A 17939-nucleotide genomic window follows, 5' to 3' on the forward strand; every position below is an offset into this window, starting at 1 on the left:
AGGAGAAGAATCAAAAATAATATTCCTTCTGTCTTATTAACTGAAACTGGTTATGTTCTGGTCCTCTGAGGCTCACTACCTCAGAACTCTCTTAATTGTATTTTTCCAATTGAAAATAAGTAAATGTATACTTTATATATATATGTGTATTATTGTGTTTTCTGAAACAGAGCAAAATATTTAATGCTTCATAGTAAATATCACCAATGCAACTTTGAGACTTATGCATGAGGAAAAAGATTCTAATCATTAATTTTTATGACAGATTACACACCTATATCAAAAGCAGTGTTTCTCAAACTTTTGTTTATGTGCATGGTGCTGGGTCTCAAAACCAGGGCCTCCCATATGCTAGGCAAGCATCTATCAAATTTTAATGTATATATGAATTACCTGCAGATCTCCATCCCATTCAACAGGCCTGAGATGAGGCTCTACAATTCTACATTTCTAACTCACTTCCAAATGATACTAATGCTATTGGGATAGGACCACACTTTTGGTAGCAGAGATTCTAGAATATAAGAAATATACATATTGTACTAAGCCAAAATTACACTGAAATTTTGTTTTATGTTTCCAAACGATTCTTAAAAGGTTGATTGTGTGCATTTTTGAGTATGTATAGCCTTTGTCTCTGGAGTAGTGGATCTCAACCCTGGGGGCACAGTAGAATCACCTGGGTACTTATAACAAAGGAAAAACAACTCCAGGCTTTGAAGAGTCCCATCCTACCTAGGTCAATTCAAATGAATCTGAGGAAGAATCTTAGCTATCAGAATTAAAATTCCTAAAGTTCCTTGGGGAATTCTAATGTACAGCTAGGGTTGCAAAGCTGGATGTGATGGTTTATCCCAGCACTTGGGAGGTGGAGGCAGGAAGAAAGAGGTTCAAGGTCATCCTTGGCTACACTGGGAGTTCTAGGCCAACATGGGTTACTGTCTCAAAGCAAACATACGTTAAACTATATAAGATACTTATCTTGGGAGCCAAGTAAAACTACTGACAAAATTTCTACAAGCTAAAACGTAAATCAAGTATATGGGATAGCGTTTTTTTGGTTGTTGTTTTGAGTATGCTTCCAAATGTGTAATCAAAATATATATAGCACCTCAAGTGTTAATTTGGCATATAATAGTTTTATTGTGGGCATAGGTGCACTAGCTTATGCTCATTCATAAAATGAAGTCCATTTCCTAGGTAAAAAGGAAATCCACTGGCTACCTGTGAAAAATCATATAACAAATTTACACAACTTATACAATTAATAATTTTGTACACACGTATATCTGGTTTACACAGAGGACAGTAGTTTCACAGAAAGACCCTCTAAATTTTAGTATGAAATTTTGGGTTGAAATCACTAGAAAAACTGTGAGTTATGAAATACAGAAAGCATAGTCAATGTGTTATATCAGAAACTATGTACAGTGGTAATAATTATTGTGACAATTTGCTGAAACAAAGACTAAGCAGCATATGATGTATATACTAGAAGGAAGACTGCTTTGAAAGCTCAAGATGGTCAACAACTATAAGAACTAAAAAGAAATAAAACCTGTATGATTATAAAGGACACTGAAGGAAAGCTCAACAGTAGAGCACATACCTAAGCACACCAGCCTTGCTGGAATCTCCTAGCACCACAAAACAAAATTTAAAAAGACACTAAACAGGACCAGTGAGGTGGCTCAGTGGGTAAAGATGCTTGTTATGCAACCCTGGTGACCTGAGTTTGATCCTAGGAACCCACATAAAAGGGAGAATCAACTCTCACCTCTAAATATGTATACACGTACACACACACACACACACACACACACCATACACAATTTTTTCAACTAAACAAAATCCAAAAAGAATGTATTCAAAATCTTTATAGGGAATCCGAAATATTAATATTTTTCCTCTTCAAACCTGAAGTAAATATATATTATTTTTCTAAGATAAGTAGTCAAATTCTTATTTTTTAGAGGGGAAGGGTTGTTCCTACAGACTGAATTCAGGCCTCCTGAAAGCTAAACACACAATATCCTAGCCCTCTGCTTAAAACCTCCAATCACATTTCATGTTTAGAGTAAAATTCGAAACCTTTGTCTGAGACAAGGCTTAACTTAACAATTTACCATCTTCTTCCATCAGAATATAAACTCTCATGAAGAGAAACCACTTTTTTTCCACCAATATGTTCCTAAGATCTAGAATACCTATATATTAAAATTACCAAAATAATTGAAGACTTATTAGCTACATTTAGCAAATATAATGAAGTACAGATCATTCAAAACAAGAATTCTTTCAGTCATTTACAGGTCAAGCTATAAATGTACATGGGCGCAACTTTCCCTAAACTGGTTGATTATCTCTGATATGAGTTACTTATGACCCTAAGTTCTCAGATTTCAGGGGTCTGATTTTTGGGAGTGGGGAGCAGGAGTGGAATATCTGCACACTTTACAGGTAGAAATCCCAATGTGAAAATCAGAAATGCTCCAAAATCTGAAATTTGCTGATCATACTGATACTCAAAAAATGTTTCAATTTCAAGAGATTTCACACCCTGTAATTTGTTCTAGTTTATTAGTAACCAAGTTAGAAAATAGACGATTCAGATGATGGCCCATTAATGTAAACAATTTTCACATGTACATACACTTCACTCCAGAAACGATTCAAGACAGACCACATCACATTATTTTTAGGTTAATATCCAAAAATTCAAGGATACCTCAGTAAGTTCCTGGTTATGTATGAGTCAGTCAAAACAAATGCTTTAGCATTTTGTGTGGGGTGTGTATGAGTGTATGGTGTGTGTGTGGGTGGGGGGGTGTATGTGTGGTACTGAGGAATCAAAACCAGGACCTTCTGTATGCTAGGCAAGTGCTCGGCCTCTGTGCTATATCCCCAACCCTTTCCATTAGTGTTTCATAAACTAAACAGTGGCCCTTTGCTGAGGAGGCAAAATTAAATACCAAGCAACACTGAGTGCCTTGAAGTAATCATGATTATAAAACTGTAACTTAAACAACCAATCTTTTTTGCTGTTTTCCTTTACTGAGACAGGGTGTTGCTATGTAATATCCAAGGCTGGCCTTGAACTCACTGTTCTGCCTCCCAGGTGCTGAGATTATAGGCACGTGCCATGGCACCCAGCACTTAAGCAGGAATTTTAAGTGAAGGCATTTCAAGTTTTGTTCTGTCTACTACAGTTGAGTATATCTTCTGGAAGCTGCTTTTCTCAGCTCAGAAACAGAACATTATTCTTGATCACATTTCTTTCCTTATTCCTCAAACATGGTACGACCCCTGGTTTACACTCTCTACACGACAGTGTTATTCAATAGGTGGTCCACCAAACACACAACATAAAAGAATTACTTGAGGAGCCTGTAAAGGAAGACTCCTGGGCCTAACAAAGCTCAAAGTGACCAGAGCAGGTCAAACACAAAGCCCCTTTCCCAGATACTGCTAATGTTAATACCATAAAGTTTGAAATTAACTGTCAACACATTTTCTGAAGTTTACAGCTTTAATCCTATCCCTGGCATCCAGAAAAAAATAGTGAGGCAAAATAAACATTAAGAATCTAGCCAGGAGAAAGGCCTGGGTCCATCATTTAGTTATTGGATTCGTTTGTGAAGACTTAAATGAGGCAATGAGTGTAGAGCACTTTGCAGAATGCTTGGTCTGAAGTAGTTATTCAGTGATTGCTGTCAATTCGCTGTGACTGAAGACCAGTCTCCACTCCCACCCTCTTCAAATCTGCTTGACCTTTGGAATTTCCCATTTTTGTTGAGACAACCACCTTACTACGTTTCCATCCAACTACAAGTTGCTATATTTTTATTCATGTTTGACTTCCTGACCTGATATCCTGAACATCTACCATTCCATAGCCTCTTTTAACTAACACTTTGGCTAAGCCTCCTCAACCATCTCAACTTGAGCAACCTATTTATATAGTCACATATCCATTATCACCTTCAAAAAATATCATTAACAATCGATCTGTTGTATGTTCCCTATTATCCTGAACTTCCTCGTGGTGGTGAACTATTTACCTCTTTATATTTAGTTTCCTTAAGTAGTGTATAAACTGCTACTGGGTAGCACTACCTGATGCTTTCTTCCATTTCCTATTCTCAGCACCTAGGTTCCTAATAAACAGTCAGCATTCAACTAGAAGATGAATAGCATGTTAAATAATTTTATATCAAGTTCAAAACTTCTTAGCTGCCAACACCAAGCTTGTCTAAGGTCTGAAGGTATTTTGCTATTCAATAAAATCTGCTAAGATTAAGAAATTAAACTCAGTCAGGTGTGGTGGCACATGCCTTTAATCTCAGCACTCCAGAGGCACAAAGAGAGGCAGAGAGAGGCAGAAGGAGAGAGGCAGAGAGAAGTGGATCCTCTGTAAGTTCAAGGCCAGGCCAGTTAAGAGTTAAATGATGAACCTGTCTGGTGGGGGGGGGGAATGATATTTAAAACTAGATTCAAATTACTGACTAATGCTGTATATCAGCCATGGTGTCACATTTCTGTAATCTCTTGAGAAGTGGAGGCAGAAAGATCCTGAGCTGGAGGCCAGCCTGGGCTTCGTAAGTGAGACCCTATCCCACAAAAGCCTAAACAGTTTGTAAATAACTGACTTGAGCTATGGAAATAGCAATTTACAAAATCTGGCTTGTTTTACTTAAGGAAATCCTTATTTTCTATTTTAACAATTATCACTAAACTTAAAACAATTCAGGTGTTCCTAGAACTTTATGCTTTCTAGAACCCTAAATTTAGATTATATTAAAAACACTGGGAAACCATACAATACTTCAAAGGGCAGTTTCCAAGTTTTAAAATAGAAACATTTCACCAGTTAATAGTACACAATTTCATGAGTACTACAGTTGCAAAACCTTGTCATATTGTGCACCTTTCTGTTTTGTATATGGTTTTACATAATAGAAAAATGCCCTGAATTGAAATGTTTCCTTCACTCTTGAGATAAAGCTTGAGATCTTAGAAAGTTAGCCAACACACAGAAATGCGTGGAAAGTTTAACATAATCTTCCTAAATCTCTATAGTGATTTAAAATATTTGACAACAAATTGGAAAACCTATTTAACAGGCTAGCAAAAGAAAGAAAACTGGCATTTCCAACAGGTATAAACTGCTTAAAGAAATGCAAGGAAAGCTCATTAAGCAAAACTTTAGGTGACAATGACCTCATAAGCAAACCTGGTTTAAAACTGGTATATGAAACACCAGAACCTGAAAAAGCCCACTGTTGCTCATTTTGTCCCCTTTACTGTATCAGCCTGGTACACAGCTGTCCAGTTAAACACTCCACGGAGCTCAAACCAACCTATGGGGAAGAAGGAGCTAATATAGAACAGCTACTATTGTGACCTGATTCTCTTAAGTCTTGCCCTAAGAGATGAACAATTCTATTCAAAATTTTTGATCCCATCTAAAACAAAGCGAGGAAGCCTGCATGATAATACTTATAAAGCTGTGCTGGTGATAAGTTGCCAAAGTCTCACATTTGATTAATGTGCAGGGAGGAGGCTCAGAAGACTAACTGGACAATGAAAATGGCAAAAGACAAAAAGTTAGTCAGACTTTCAAACACTGCCTATTCAATTTCCTCAAGTTTGTGTCCTAATTTTATAATCAAACTCTTTGTGGAACAAAAAAAAATTACTATTTTTGGATAAAATATCTGTCATTTCCAACCTCTTAAAAAAAAAGATGGCATCCTTTATTAAGTACTTTAAACTGAAACTAAAGTCAGTTTCTGAGCCTTTGATACCTGTTAAGTTCTCTTGAACCATTAAATCACAATGTAAGGTGAATGCCAAGGTTAATGGGAAATGTCCAAAATTTAAAGGACACCAAGGTCCAAATCCATAAACAAAATTTTAACACTTTGGCTCCCACATTAACATAATTTTTTCATATGATAAAAAACAAAAACAAAGTTACAGCCTAGAATTTTGCAAATACCTAAGTGAGGGAAATTAGTTAACAGCAGCAGCACCTAAAGACTTTTAACCAGAGAAGCATACTCAACACATTAAACACCCTCACCCTATTAATTATAATGCATTTTTTGACCTCTAAAAAACCCTCTTACCTGTTTACAAGAGTTTATACGGCTGTTTGCCACTGGAACACCACCTTGCAGAGTATAACCGTGGCATCCTTGGTTGATAATCACCTGTTGCCTAGCAATCATCATCCCGCATGGAGACAAGACAGCATTAGGGCTCTTCCATCCGAAGTTAAAATTCAAAACAAGCCCAACAAGCCTGCATTTCAAGGTGGTCTTCGTCTGCAACTAGTTAAGTTTAAAAACTGGCAAACAACCATGGTGTCTGAAGCCAAAGGTGCAGCATTGCTGGCTTCCTCTTGAACTCCAGCGTTGTCACTGTGCACTGAAGTATCCTGCTGCAAACAGGGGAGTTGTTCTCCTGTACTGGGAACAGGCTTCCAAAGCTCAAGAGCCCCTGTACAGGATAATGCAGGAACTAAAGGCAAACACTTTCTCCTCCTTAAGGATGCCTCCATTTTTTTCCTCACAATCTGTACTACCAACCGAAGTGACTGGGCCTGAGTGTGCGTTCGTACCTATGAAACCGTCACGGTGCATGCACATCCAAGGCATGTAGAACCACAGGTCAAATAAGGCACAGATACCAAGTAACGGTTCTAATTACAAACGCTAGCTCTCAGGAACTCTTCATCCATTCAGAACTAAACCCATCACTGCATAACTCTGGTAAGAAGCCCCTGGAGATGGAGGAGCTCCTCAAATGTGTCAGGAAAGGCTTTATTAACATCATCATTAACATTTAAAAAGCAACCGGAGCATTTCTCCTTCTTTTGGCAATTTGGTGCAAATGTTAAAAGTGCCAGATAAATCAATTTCAAACTTTTCTTCAAATTAAAAATGAAACTAAAGCCAAACGTGATGGGTGAACAAAATAAATCAAAACTTAAATTTCAGCAACTCCAGCTCTTCAAACCAGCAAAGCCCCCGACTCGTGCACTGTGGTGAGGCATAGGGTGCTTGCCCCGGCTTCTTTCGTGCCAGCAAACAGCACCATTCCCTCATCACGTTGAGGACCGAGAAGCAAAGGATCCCCTTCACTGCAAACAAAGGGGTCACTGTAACACTATGATCCTTCAGAATTGACACACCACGATAGTCAAATCGAATTGATGGTCTCCCTGCTTCTTGCTCAAGACATACAAGATCTGAGCAGCAGCAAGTACCCCCTCCGCTGCAAACAAAGGGGTCAAGGTTTGTCGTCAATTCACTTCCAGGCAGAAAAACATTTTCCTCAAAAGAAACAATTTATTTAGAATAAAACAAAAGCAGCTCAACTGCGAGCCCATGTTTGAGTGACAGCTACTTTTAAGCTGTGTGAGCCATAAAAAGGGTTTTTCTTTACTTTTCCAGAAATCTTGTGTACACAGCACAAAGCAAAGAGGTCATTTTTTTTCCACTTAAAACACCGGCATTGGCATCACAATAGCAGATACACAATGTTAAGCTGCCATTTAGTAAAATGCACAAAATACTAAACAGATTAGCTTTCTTCCATCAGAGGCCCATGTAAACTCCACATAAGCCACAACTTCTCTTCAAAAAGGTCCATTAGAACTTTAAATTCCGAATCTTCATCCGCTGTTCACCAGTTTTGCTTGCGGGGGGGGGAAAAAAGGTTATTCAGTACAAACGTTTACAGTATTAAAAATATATATATTTTCCCTATGCCATTATAGATGAACATAGTATTAACAAGACCTTCCTGGATAGTCCACTTTAACTTCAAAAAGCACCAATAATACCCACTGGCACAAACCTTGAAATGAATTTACTGTATGAAGACACAAATAACAAGGAACAAGTAGAACAACAGATTTAAGATTGCAATCAAGGATTATAGGACTGAAATACCCTTTATCCTCAAATAACTGACTAAAGGATGGCCAAAATGGTCAGAGAAAAACAAAACAGTGAATATCTTCTAAACATAACTTTTAAAAGTAGAATAGAAAGATGGAGTTTAGACAAAAATTTACCCCCTCTATGTTCACTTTGTAATTTAAACATGGAGCAACACAGATTTCTCCATTACTACAGAAAGGGGTCAAAGCTGCAAAGCCATTTAGAAACCACCTTTATCTATGTTACCAAAGATAGCAGCTGTTGTTTTCTGTTAAGATAACAGGCATACAATTGCTAAACAAAGAACACTTCAGGACTCTCACTTTCCAACTCAGTTCAAAACATACACGTAAGATCCCTTTATCAAAGGTAACAGTTCACTATAGTTACCTGAAATCATTTCCCACCTTTTAGGGTTATCACTCTAACCAGAGTGTTAACAAGGCCAACTCTGGTTTTTGTTCTTGTACCTAACCCCTATCTCAAAACCAGTCTTTGTAACAAAGACAGGAAAAAGGTCCAGAAATTCTCTCCATTTTTTTTTCCACATATAGGTCATTAAGGCCCTCTTCTATTAGAAGACTTCATAATGCGTTACCACAGTTTTGGTAAACGGTTCTTAGATGAATCCAAATTGCAATTCAAGCTGTGCCTGCAAAATGAGCAATTTCACCACTTAAAAAATTGAAGTTTTTCAAAAAAATTAGTGAACACCTGCTCATAAAGTGGTTTTTAAATAAACCTGCAATGTCTGAATCTGAAAAACATCTTTTACTGCTTGTATCAAATAATCTAAGTGAGTCACAAAGGAAGTCTTTATCACCTTCAAAATGTAACAAAAGTTTATACCAGCCAGAGGATGGACATTATAAGATGTAATCCTAAAAGGAAAACTATCTTTGGCTTGACAGTGCCAAGTACACATTAGAAATTTAGAGTTTAGGAATTGGAAAATTTTTTATAGGAATCCCTGTTACAATCAGCAAAACACTACTCCAAAATTAAGTAAAACCATTTACTAGAATCTGAGTAGATTGCTTAAATTTCCATAAACTTTTAAGTTGTGATCATAAAATCTTAATTACCAGACACTTAATACGTAAATAATAAACTTAAGAATTTTCTTTCCATTCGTTTTAGCTGAGCTTCTGAAAAATCAATTACACTAAAATAGTTAAAGGAAAAAATAGAAAAAACTACTAGGCTGTTAAAAAAAAATTATCCAATACAAAATTATTAAATTCTGGCTAATAAGAATTAGAGCCAGTTTCAGATTTCTGCTTTCATTCAAATTCTGAAGGTGGGTAATTTACAGATACTATGAACCTGCACAATAGAATGGGCAACACAAGAGATTCACTTGGACAATGGTACTTTGTAGGTAAGCACCAAACTAAACATCATTAATTTCTTGTAATACATACATTTGGAAAAGGCATCAAGCCACCATTTCAAAAATACTGAAGCATTTACTAATTGTCCAGATCGAACAAGTAGCAATGTCAGATAAGGATTCAAACAAACATGGAGTGAAAAACACAATTCTCTTCAATAAGCGGTTAACAAATGAGTGTTTTTTTTTAAGGAAAACCATACACACTTTGACTTATAGTAAAATTATATGTTACTGACTTCACTCTCTAATAGAGCAAAATCATTTGCCCAACTATCTTATCAAAAGATATTCAAAAGTTAATGGTTAGTGAAATTATTTAAACTGGAAAAAATCTAGCTGCAAACTATACTTAAAACACCATGTTCATAGACTATATTCGCATTAGTTTCTGAATAGGTGTCTATTCCATGCCAACTACTACTTTTTTCAAAGCAAAAGGCACCCAAAGTCTAAGTCTTAGTTGTAGGATTTCAGGTATTTTTCCTATAGGCACACCAAGGACCTTTGTGCTCATAAGCCTAGTACATTCGAAATCTACCTCCAAACAACAAAATTTTTTTTTAAGAAATGCATGGTGAAAACCAAAAAGTAGGATGTAATAGTGATGAGACTTTCATGTGGCCATGGATTAGACACATGTCCTAATGTGAAAAAAATGATGACATCTCTCTGGGTTATTATTGGTGCTATTTCAAAACTACCAGCTTTGATAACAGAAAGAAAAAGTTATGTTCTGCAAGGCTTTGGGTAAGTTACCTTTACAAAATAGAAAAATGACCATGATCCATGATCAAAAACAAAACCAACCAAACAAAAAAAAAAAATCAAGGGCCTAATCCTAATAAAATAGTGAAGTCTAGAGCTGAAGTCCTCAGTACTTAAAATCAAGGGAGAAAAACATATTTAGTAATGACCTCCAAAACCAAAGGTGGTGAAGAAGGGTAGGTTAAAAAAAGAAAACAAAGCAAAAAAAAATCCCTCATTATCAAGTAGCAGAGGTTCTTATTAAGAACCAGATGTTATATCATCCTCAGCTTTATGGGGGGGCGGGGAGCACTGTGCAGGTAAGTTAAATTATTTTAATTACAGGTACCTGGGCAAATAAAACAAAAAAAGGTTTTTGTTTTTTTAACACATTTCAAATCTCTATTGTCAGATAGCAGTGAAAATATTAAACATGAAATTTCAAAGATATTCAAAACTTTTTAAAGGAACTTAAAAAAAAGTCTGCAATCTAGATGTTTAATGCCTACTGAAAAACAAAGATGACTTATGAGGCTGCAGGCAACTCTGAGACCAGAAATTTCTTAAATGATTCAAGAACACTTCATTTTTTTGAGGAACACTTGGTTTTGAAATATGCACAATTAGAACTGTTATTTGCTACACTCTCAAAGTTCTTAAAAACACCATCCCACACCTAACTTACCAAAGAATTCTCATCTTGACAGTACCTACGCACTTCTTGCATATTAGTGTTGAGATGTAAATGGTCTGCAACACAATTCTCAATTTTTACCAGTAACAGCTACAGCTACAAACCGAAGTGCAAACACAGTATACAAAATTTAAGAACGAATGATGTAAATGTTAAAGCAAACCTTCTGGGAATAAACTGTGTATTTAAAGAGAAATGCCCAAATACCTGATTAAAATAATTACAATTTTGTGATACCTGATCCAATTTTAGTCAAATGCTTCTAGTACAGGAATTATCTATGCACCAATCATTTTTTCAGTGCAGATTACCAATGTAAATATTGTCCAGACCCTTTTCTCCAAATTAAGATTTTTTTTCCAAATTTTTGGTTTTGTCATTTTGAGGATTTTTTTAAAACTCAAGATTAAGAAAACAAAAACCTGAAGAAAAAAAAGGAAAAAGTCACAAGGGTAGGAACTCCTAATTAAAACAAATAATCCTGCTACCTTCAGGGCATCCCTTTCACTTAAAAGAACTAAAATGTTCCAAGATCTATTTTAAGGTAGTTTACAAAAATAATTTTTTTAAAAAAAGAAAAGACTACAACTAAACTAACTGAAAGAAATTTTCATCTGATGCTGTATCCCATTACACATCACAAAACAAGGAACCATGTCAAAGTAGTAAATACAAGTTACACATGAACTTTAGGACGCACCACGGACAATGATCATGACCAGGTAATCTTCTTCAGATTTGGCCAGAGCCTTGGCAGGGGAATCCAGGAACTGCTGGGAGAACTCACAAGGTGGGAAGGCATGAAGAACCCCGGTGTTTTCTTTGTCTTTGTTGCCTCCCACAGGGAGGCTGATCACCCCAGCTGCCTGCTTTTGCTTTAGATAGGACACAAGGTTCCTAAGTGGCCTCTGGGTAGAGGTGGCAGTGTCTGATGTGGCTGAGGAAGAGGAGGATCGGCTGTCAGAACTTCCAGGTACAGCCAGAAGTATGGCATAACCATTGGGCCCTGCCACTTTGATGCGCCGAGTTACTTCATCCAACTTGGGCTGGTCCAAACGAAGACGCTGCGTGATCTTGAGCTGGGCTACCTTGCCTCCAGTTGAACCTTCCACAAGAAGACTGCTGGCTACTTGGAGGTCACCCTGCAACAGATGCATATTGGAAGGGAAGTTGCTGTTCTTCAGCAGAAGCATGCCCTGCCAGGCCAAACACAGTTTGGGAGAAGATGGTGCTGCAGGTGCTGTCCCTCCATCCTGTTTCTGGGAAGGGGACTTGAGCTTTGACGAAACAGTGCTGGCACTGGATTGATTCCCATCAGCTCGTTCTTCTTTTTTCAGAGGGCTTTTTCCCTCAGTGGGAGGAACTGTCCGGTGTTTTTTATCTCGTTCAACGGATGCAGAGTTCTTTCGGTCTCGCTTGTCACCCTGGCTCTTCTCCAAACTGCCCCGTCTATCTCTGACTGGAGAAGGCCTTTCCAAGAGAAGAAGACGGGAAGATCTGTCATTGTCACTGTTGTAGCGATCTCTGCTACTGCTCAGTTCTGGGCTGCGGTCAGGAGAAGGAGGGCAGTGACGTTTTCGGGACCGGTCACTCTCAGGAGATCTATCCAGATGGCGTCCTCCACTTTCCTCAGGCAGCCGTCGCTTCCTGGGCTGGTCCCTGCTACTAGGTATATCCCGATCACTTCTGTCCCGGTCCAAGGACCAGCCATCCCGCCTTCGATCCAAGCTATCCAGCGGCTCATAAGCAGTCACAGCACTAGCTGGGGCCCGAGCACTACGTTCTCGAACTGGTGGAGGTGGTGGCACCCAATCAGAATCAGGATAAAGGTCCCTATCACGATCTCTGTATAGTAAGGGTGGTGTCCTATCCCGAGCACCCCTCAAAGGGTCAGGTGCTCGATGTCCAAATGCATCTGTCACCAGTTCATAATGAGTCAAGGGCAGAGGCTGCAAATACTGCTGCTGGTAGCGATGTTCTGTGTCTGCAAAGTCTACTCTAAGGCGACGATCTGGGCCCCCAAGAGGGAATCCCCGCATATGGGTCCAGGCAGCATGAGCTGCATCCAAGCTTTCATACTGGATATAGGCCCAACTATCACCTTTTCGGTAGTCTATGGTTCGTATGGTGCCAAACCGGTCAAATTCTCGTGCCAGGGCAGCAAGAGGCACCCAAGGTCCCAAGCCACCAACCCAGAGGCGGGTAGTGGGTGTAGCTTTACCATAACCAATTTTGATTGGATTCCGAATTATAATTTTGCCAGACATTGCTAGCTTGGCCCGGTGAGACATGTCTAGGTTCTCAAACTTGAGGAAACCATAGGTACTGGTCTGGCCACGAGAAGGCCTCTTGATGTCTACTTCGGTGATGACTCCAAAACGATCAAAAGCTCTTCTTAGATCATTTTCTGTCACAGTGATGTCTAAGTTACCCAAGAAAAGTGTCCGGTTGGCACGCTGATCATCCTCGGGTGAGATCTCGTCCACTTCTCGGAAGGGAGCAGCACCTGCTCCGGCTCCCACCCTCGGCTCTAGACTATAGGCCGGGCGCACTCGCTCGTAGAACGGGTAGTCTCGTTCTCTCTCCAGCTCCCGGGGCAAGGGTGGCGGGGGTGGAGGAGGCAGGCGGCCAAGCGCCAACTGCTGCAACCGGTAGTCTCTGTACCCCAAGGCGGCGCCTCCGGGCGAAAGTGACCTCTGGCCTCCACCTCCTCCCCCAGGGGCGTGCCGGTGGCCACCTACAGAGGCCCCGACCACGCTGGCCGATGGAGGGTAAGTATCTTTGTCTAACGGGGAGCGGCTACGGCGCCGGCTCACATACACGGCTTCTATCTTCAGAGGCCGGTCGTAGAGCACCAGGCGGCCTCGGGCATGCTTGGCCGCCCGCGCGTCCTCCGGCCGCCGGAAGTTCACAAAGGCCACCCTCTCGTCCCCGCTGCCGGAACCCGACAGATGACTGATCTTGACACTTACGTCGCCGAAGCGTTTGAATTCGTGAAACAGTCCGTCCTCCACCGCCTCGTCACTCAGCTGCGACCCCAACTCGCTGATCTTCAGGGTCTTGTACTCCACGCCGTCCCCGCCGCCGGGAGCGGAGGAGCCGGCCCCGGAGGAACGTGACTCCCCGCCTCCACCCCGAGAGCTGCTGCGCGACTCGCCCCCGCCGGAGGAATTTTTGGTGCTCGGGGAACTGTAACTGTGCAAGCGGCTACTGGAGCTGCCCCCGCCGGTGTCATACTCGCGGCTGCCACCTCGGCTGCTGGACTTGTCCAGATGGAGGCTCCGCCGCGACCCGCCGCCGCCGTCTGTCTTGCCGCTGCTGCTCCCATTACTGCCGCCGGAGCCCCCTAACTTCTTGCTCCGTTCCCCGCGAGAACTCGAGTCCTCACCACCACGGGAGCGTTTGGGCTTGACTGGAGAGCGCTCCTTCCCTTTCATTGTGGAAGGCCGCCGGAGGTCGCTTCTGCGGAGCTGACTGACTCGCCACCCCGCGCTCCTTTCACTCAGCGGACTCGCACGCCGCCATCTTGGACTCCGCCGCGGCAAAGGATCCCGCCCCGCAGCCCTCATTGGTCAATTAGCTCTCTCTTTCGTCCTCTCATTGGAAAAATTACTTGTCCGTCTTCACATCTCCCCGCTCTCCGGGAAGGCACCCGCCCGGATGCTGTTATTGGGTTCCCGACGCCCTAATCAGCGTACCTCATTGGTTCTATTCGTTGTCTATCTTAACGGTTCCTCGCGCCAGGCTGTAGCCCCGCCCCTCTCACTTTAGGGTCACCTGACCCAAGGCCTCGAGGCGTTGATTGGACAGAAAGTCTGCCCTGTAACGGTACTCCTAGCGCGGCCAAAGCAGCGATCCCACCTCCTCTTCTCTGTCATTGGTTTGTGAACACGTCCTTTAAACCACCAATTTATGAAGACGGGACAGCAGTTCTGGCGTGTTTTCTGAGCGCTTAGCCCTCGGCGGTCTCGCGAGAGACAAAGGGCGCTCGCTCGCTCGCTTTCGACCCGTGTCTTCCAAGTTCTAAAGCGGCTGAGGGAAGTTTAAATCTGATTGGATGTTGACGAGGACGCTGATAGGCTAAGCGTGCTGTCTATCACTCACTTAAAGGCGCAGGCCAGTTAATGGAGGAGTCTGAAGGTGAAAGAGTAGAACACGCGCTTGCTGTACCACGTCACTGAGCTGTCGCGAGATGGTGACAGGGAATCAGGCCCGCCTCCCCGCGCTTTCTGCGTTCTCTCAAACTTTTGTTTGGTCCTGCGGTGTAGTTGGCTGTGCTTTGGTCCTTGGCGTCAGGAACTTCCGGGCTCCCCCTAGTCCTGCTGCGGCCGCACCACGGGCTGGGTGGGTCCTCCGGCTGTGGACCCACGGTTCCCTCAGGCAGCCGTCCCGGGCGGTCCGGCGGACACCATCTTAGCAGTTAGAAAAAGCCCCACCTCCGCGCAGTAAAGCGTCTTCCCGGGTCCGTGTGACTGCTGGGGGCGGTGAGTTCTGGGCTCACAGATCCTCGGGTCACCTGACGCCCTGGGCGGTGCCGAGAGCTAGGAAACGGCGCTGCGGAGGCCCGGCAGGCCCGGGACTCTGGGTGACCTGTGCTCCTGCCCGGGGGCGGGGCCCCAGCTGCCGGGCCACAGCGGACCTTCCTCTGCGCCTGTTCTCTGTCGTGACCCGGAGTGGGTTTTGTATTGACAGTCTAGCTGTGCGTGTGCCGTGTAACATTTTATTATGTAATGCTTTGCTCCTTTAAATAAAAAAGGAATTTACGGTCCATGCAGACAACATCGCTTTGGTCCGGTGTCTTGTACGCCTGCACTTCAATTATTCCATACTAGGATTGAGTCCGTAGCACAGCTGTCTCCCCAGATCCACCTCTTTTAATCGTGATCCTCTTCTAAACTCAATTTTTTCCCATATACCTTTATCATGTCAGGTAAACACGTGTAATAGGCTGGTGATGAGATTCGACAGTAGTTCTCGCGCTGGGGTTCACTGCCTGGTGAAGGAAAGCGCTTTCTACAGTCCTACTTGGGAGGATCAGGAGGATTGTGGTCTGTAGTCGAGGCGGTGTTTTAAAGCATATTTTTCAAGGTAACAATAATGCTCCCTCCAAACTGATATCTCCTTGAATCCTGCCTTAAGATTTAGATACAGCAAGCCGGTTAGCCCTATTTGAACTATTTTGTTGTCTGTTTTGTTGGTATATAATCCTGAAGTTGGTGAAGATCTTCTGTATCGATCTGGTCGAAGGAACTTGAAAGAAGCCCAATATGTAAATCATAAACCCCACAATATTATAATAGGTAGACAGTCGTTGTATTAAGTTGCTGCTGTGAGGCTTTGTAGAAAACACCTGTAGTCACAGATACTCCTGAGGCTGAGGTAGGAGGATCACAAGTTCCTTGTAAGCGAGCCTGAGCTACAAAATGAGTTCAAATCCAGCCTGAGCAACTTAGACTGTGTCTGAAAAACTACACACACACAGAAAAGAGGACTGGAGACAGTCTAGAACACTTGTCCAACGTGTGAAGCTCTAGATTAAACATCTCCAGGACTTCAAAAATAGTGTTTGTAATATTTTATTTTATTTTATTTTATTTTAGATGTATGAGTATTGCCTGCATGTATGTCAGTGCACCCATGTTGTGCAGAGCCCACGGAGGTCAGAAAAGAGTGTTGGATCCTCTAGAACTCGAGTTACAGATGGTTGTTAGCTTCCATGTGGGTGCTGGGAATTGAACCTGGGTCTTCTGCAAGAGCAGCAGGAACCCAGTTTGTTGACCTTGCCGTCACAGAGATCCATCTGCCTCTGCCTCCCGAGCAGAATAATTTTTATTTTATTTTATTTTATGTGTATGAGTGTATTGCCTGCATGTATGTGAGTGCACCTGTGTTGTGCAGTGCTGCAGAGGTCAGAAGAGGGCTTTGGATTCCCCTGGAACAGGAGTTAAGGACGGTTTATAGCTGCCATATGGGTGCTGGGACTCCAACTTGGGTCCTCTGCAAGAGCAGTCAATGCTTTTAACAGCTGAGCCATCTCTCCAGCCCCGCAAAAAATAACATTTAAAAAAGATTTACTATTTTTGCGTGTATGTGTGTTTGCATGTATGTATGCTCACATTCGTGTGAGTGCCTGTAGAGGCCAGAAGAGGGCGTTGGATCCCTGGAATTGGGCTATGCATGGTTGTAGGGCTACCATGTGGGTGCTGGAACCCAAACCCGGATCCTCTGCAAAAGCAGCAAGTACTCTTTTTTTTTTTTTTTTTAATTTTATCTACCTATTATTGCCCTCATGTATATGAGTGCACCTGTGTTGTGGAATGCCGCAGAGGTCAGAAGAGGGCTTCGGAGTCCCCTGGAACTGGAGTTAAGGATGGTTCTCTCCAGTCCCCAGTAAGTACTCTTAACTGCTGAGCCGTTGCTTCAGCCCTAACAAGCTTTCTGATATATGTTATAAGTGAAAATATTCCTTGTATGCTTTTAACCTTAAAATTATACAATATTATTTGGGCTGGAGAGAGCTCAGCAGTTAAGAGCACTGACTGCTCTTGCAGAGAACCTGGGTTTGATTCCCAGCACCCACATAGTGGCTAACCATCTGTAGCTCCAGTTCCAGGGGGTCTGCCTCCTTCGTCTGACCTCTGTGGGCATTATATGACATGTGTACAGTTACACACATGCAGGCAATACACACATAGAAAATAAAAATATTGAAAATATACAATATTAGAGTTTTAAAAGTCCTTTCCAAATTCTGAGCACACAGTTTCACTAACTATAAAATCATGTCAGTCCTTTTCATCTACATCCTATTCCCAGTCTTCCCTGATCCATTATTTTTTCTAGGCTTACCTGATACATTTCTTGCTTCAGATAAGGAATCCACCATTTCTCCAAGTAGTTCTGTTTCTTTTTAGTGGGAAGTGGTATTGAAAGACAAAATCTGGATACTAGGAGATAAAATGCACATACACATAATTTGCAAGACCATAAAGTAAAAACTTTACATAAAGGGGTTTTAATCTGTTTCAAGGGTATATGAATACTATACAAAATTGAATTTAAGCCTTTATTTCATTACTTAAGGTAGCAGCCAACCCAGGTAACAATTTTAGCCTAAATTGCCCAACATAGGTGACTCACTTCATAAGGAAGG

The 17939-nt window shown here is 41.7% G+C and overlaps 1 protein-coding gene across 1 annotated transcript; it reads right to left on the bottom strand.

The window, feature by feature from the left end:
* Positions 1-6813: 6813 nt before the first annotated feature.
* Rbm15 (RNA binding motif protein 15) lies at positions 6814-15582 on the bottom strand. Its single transcript, XM_008850357.3, has 2 exons — positions 11487-15582; positions 6814-7704 (listed from the first exon to the last, which is right to left on the bottom strand). Exons 1-2 carry the CDS (start codon positions 14353-14355, stop codon positions 7682-7684), a joined length of 2892 nt encoding a protein of 963 aa, XP_008848579.1. The 5' UTR covers positions 14356-15582; the 3' UTR covers positions 6814-7681.
* Positions 15583-17939: the final 2357 nt, after the last annotated feature.

Source organism: Nannospalax galili, unplaced genomic scaffold, assembly GCF_000622305.1.
Source record: "Nannospalax galili isolate Female #2095 unplaced genomic scaffold, S.galili_v1.0 scaffold5, whole genome shotgun sequence".
NCBI classification, from domain to species: Eukaryota; Metazoa; Chordata; class Mammalia; order Rodentia; family Spalacidae; genus Nannospalax; species Nannospalax galili.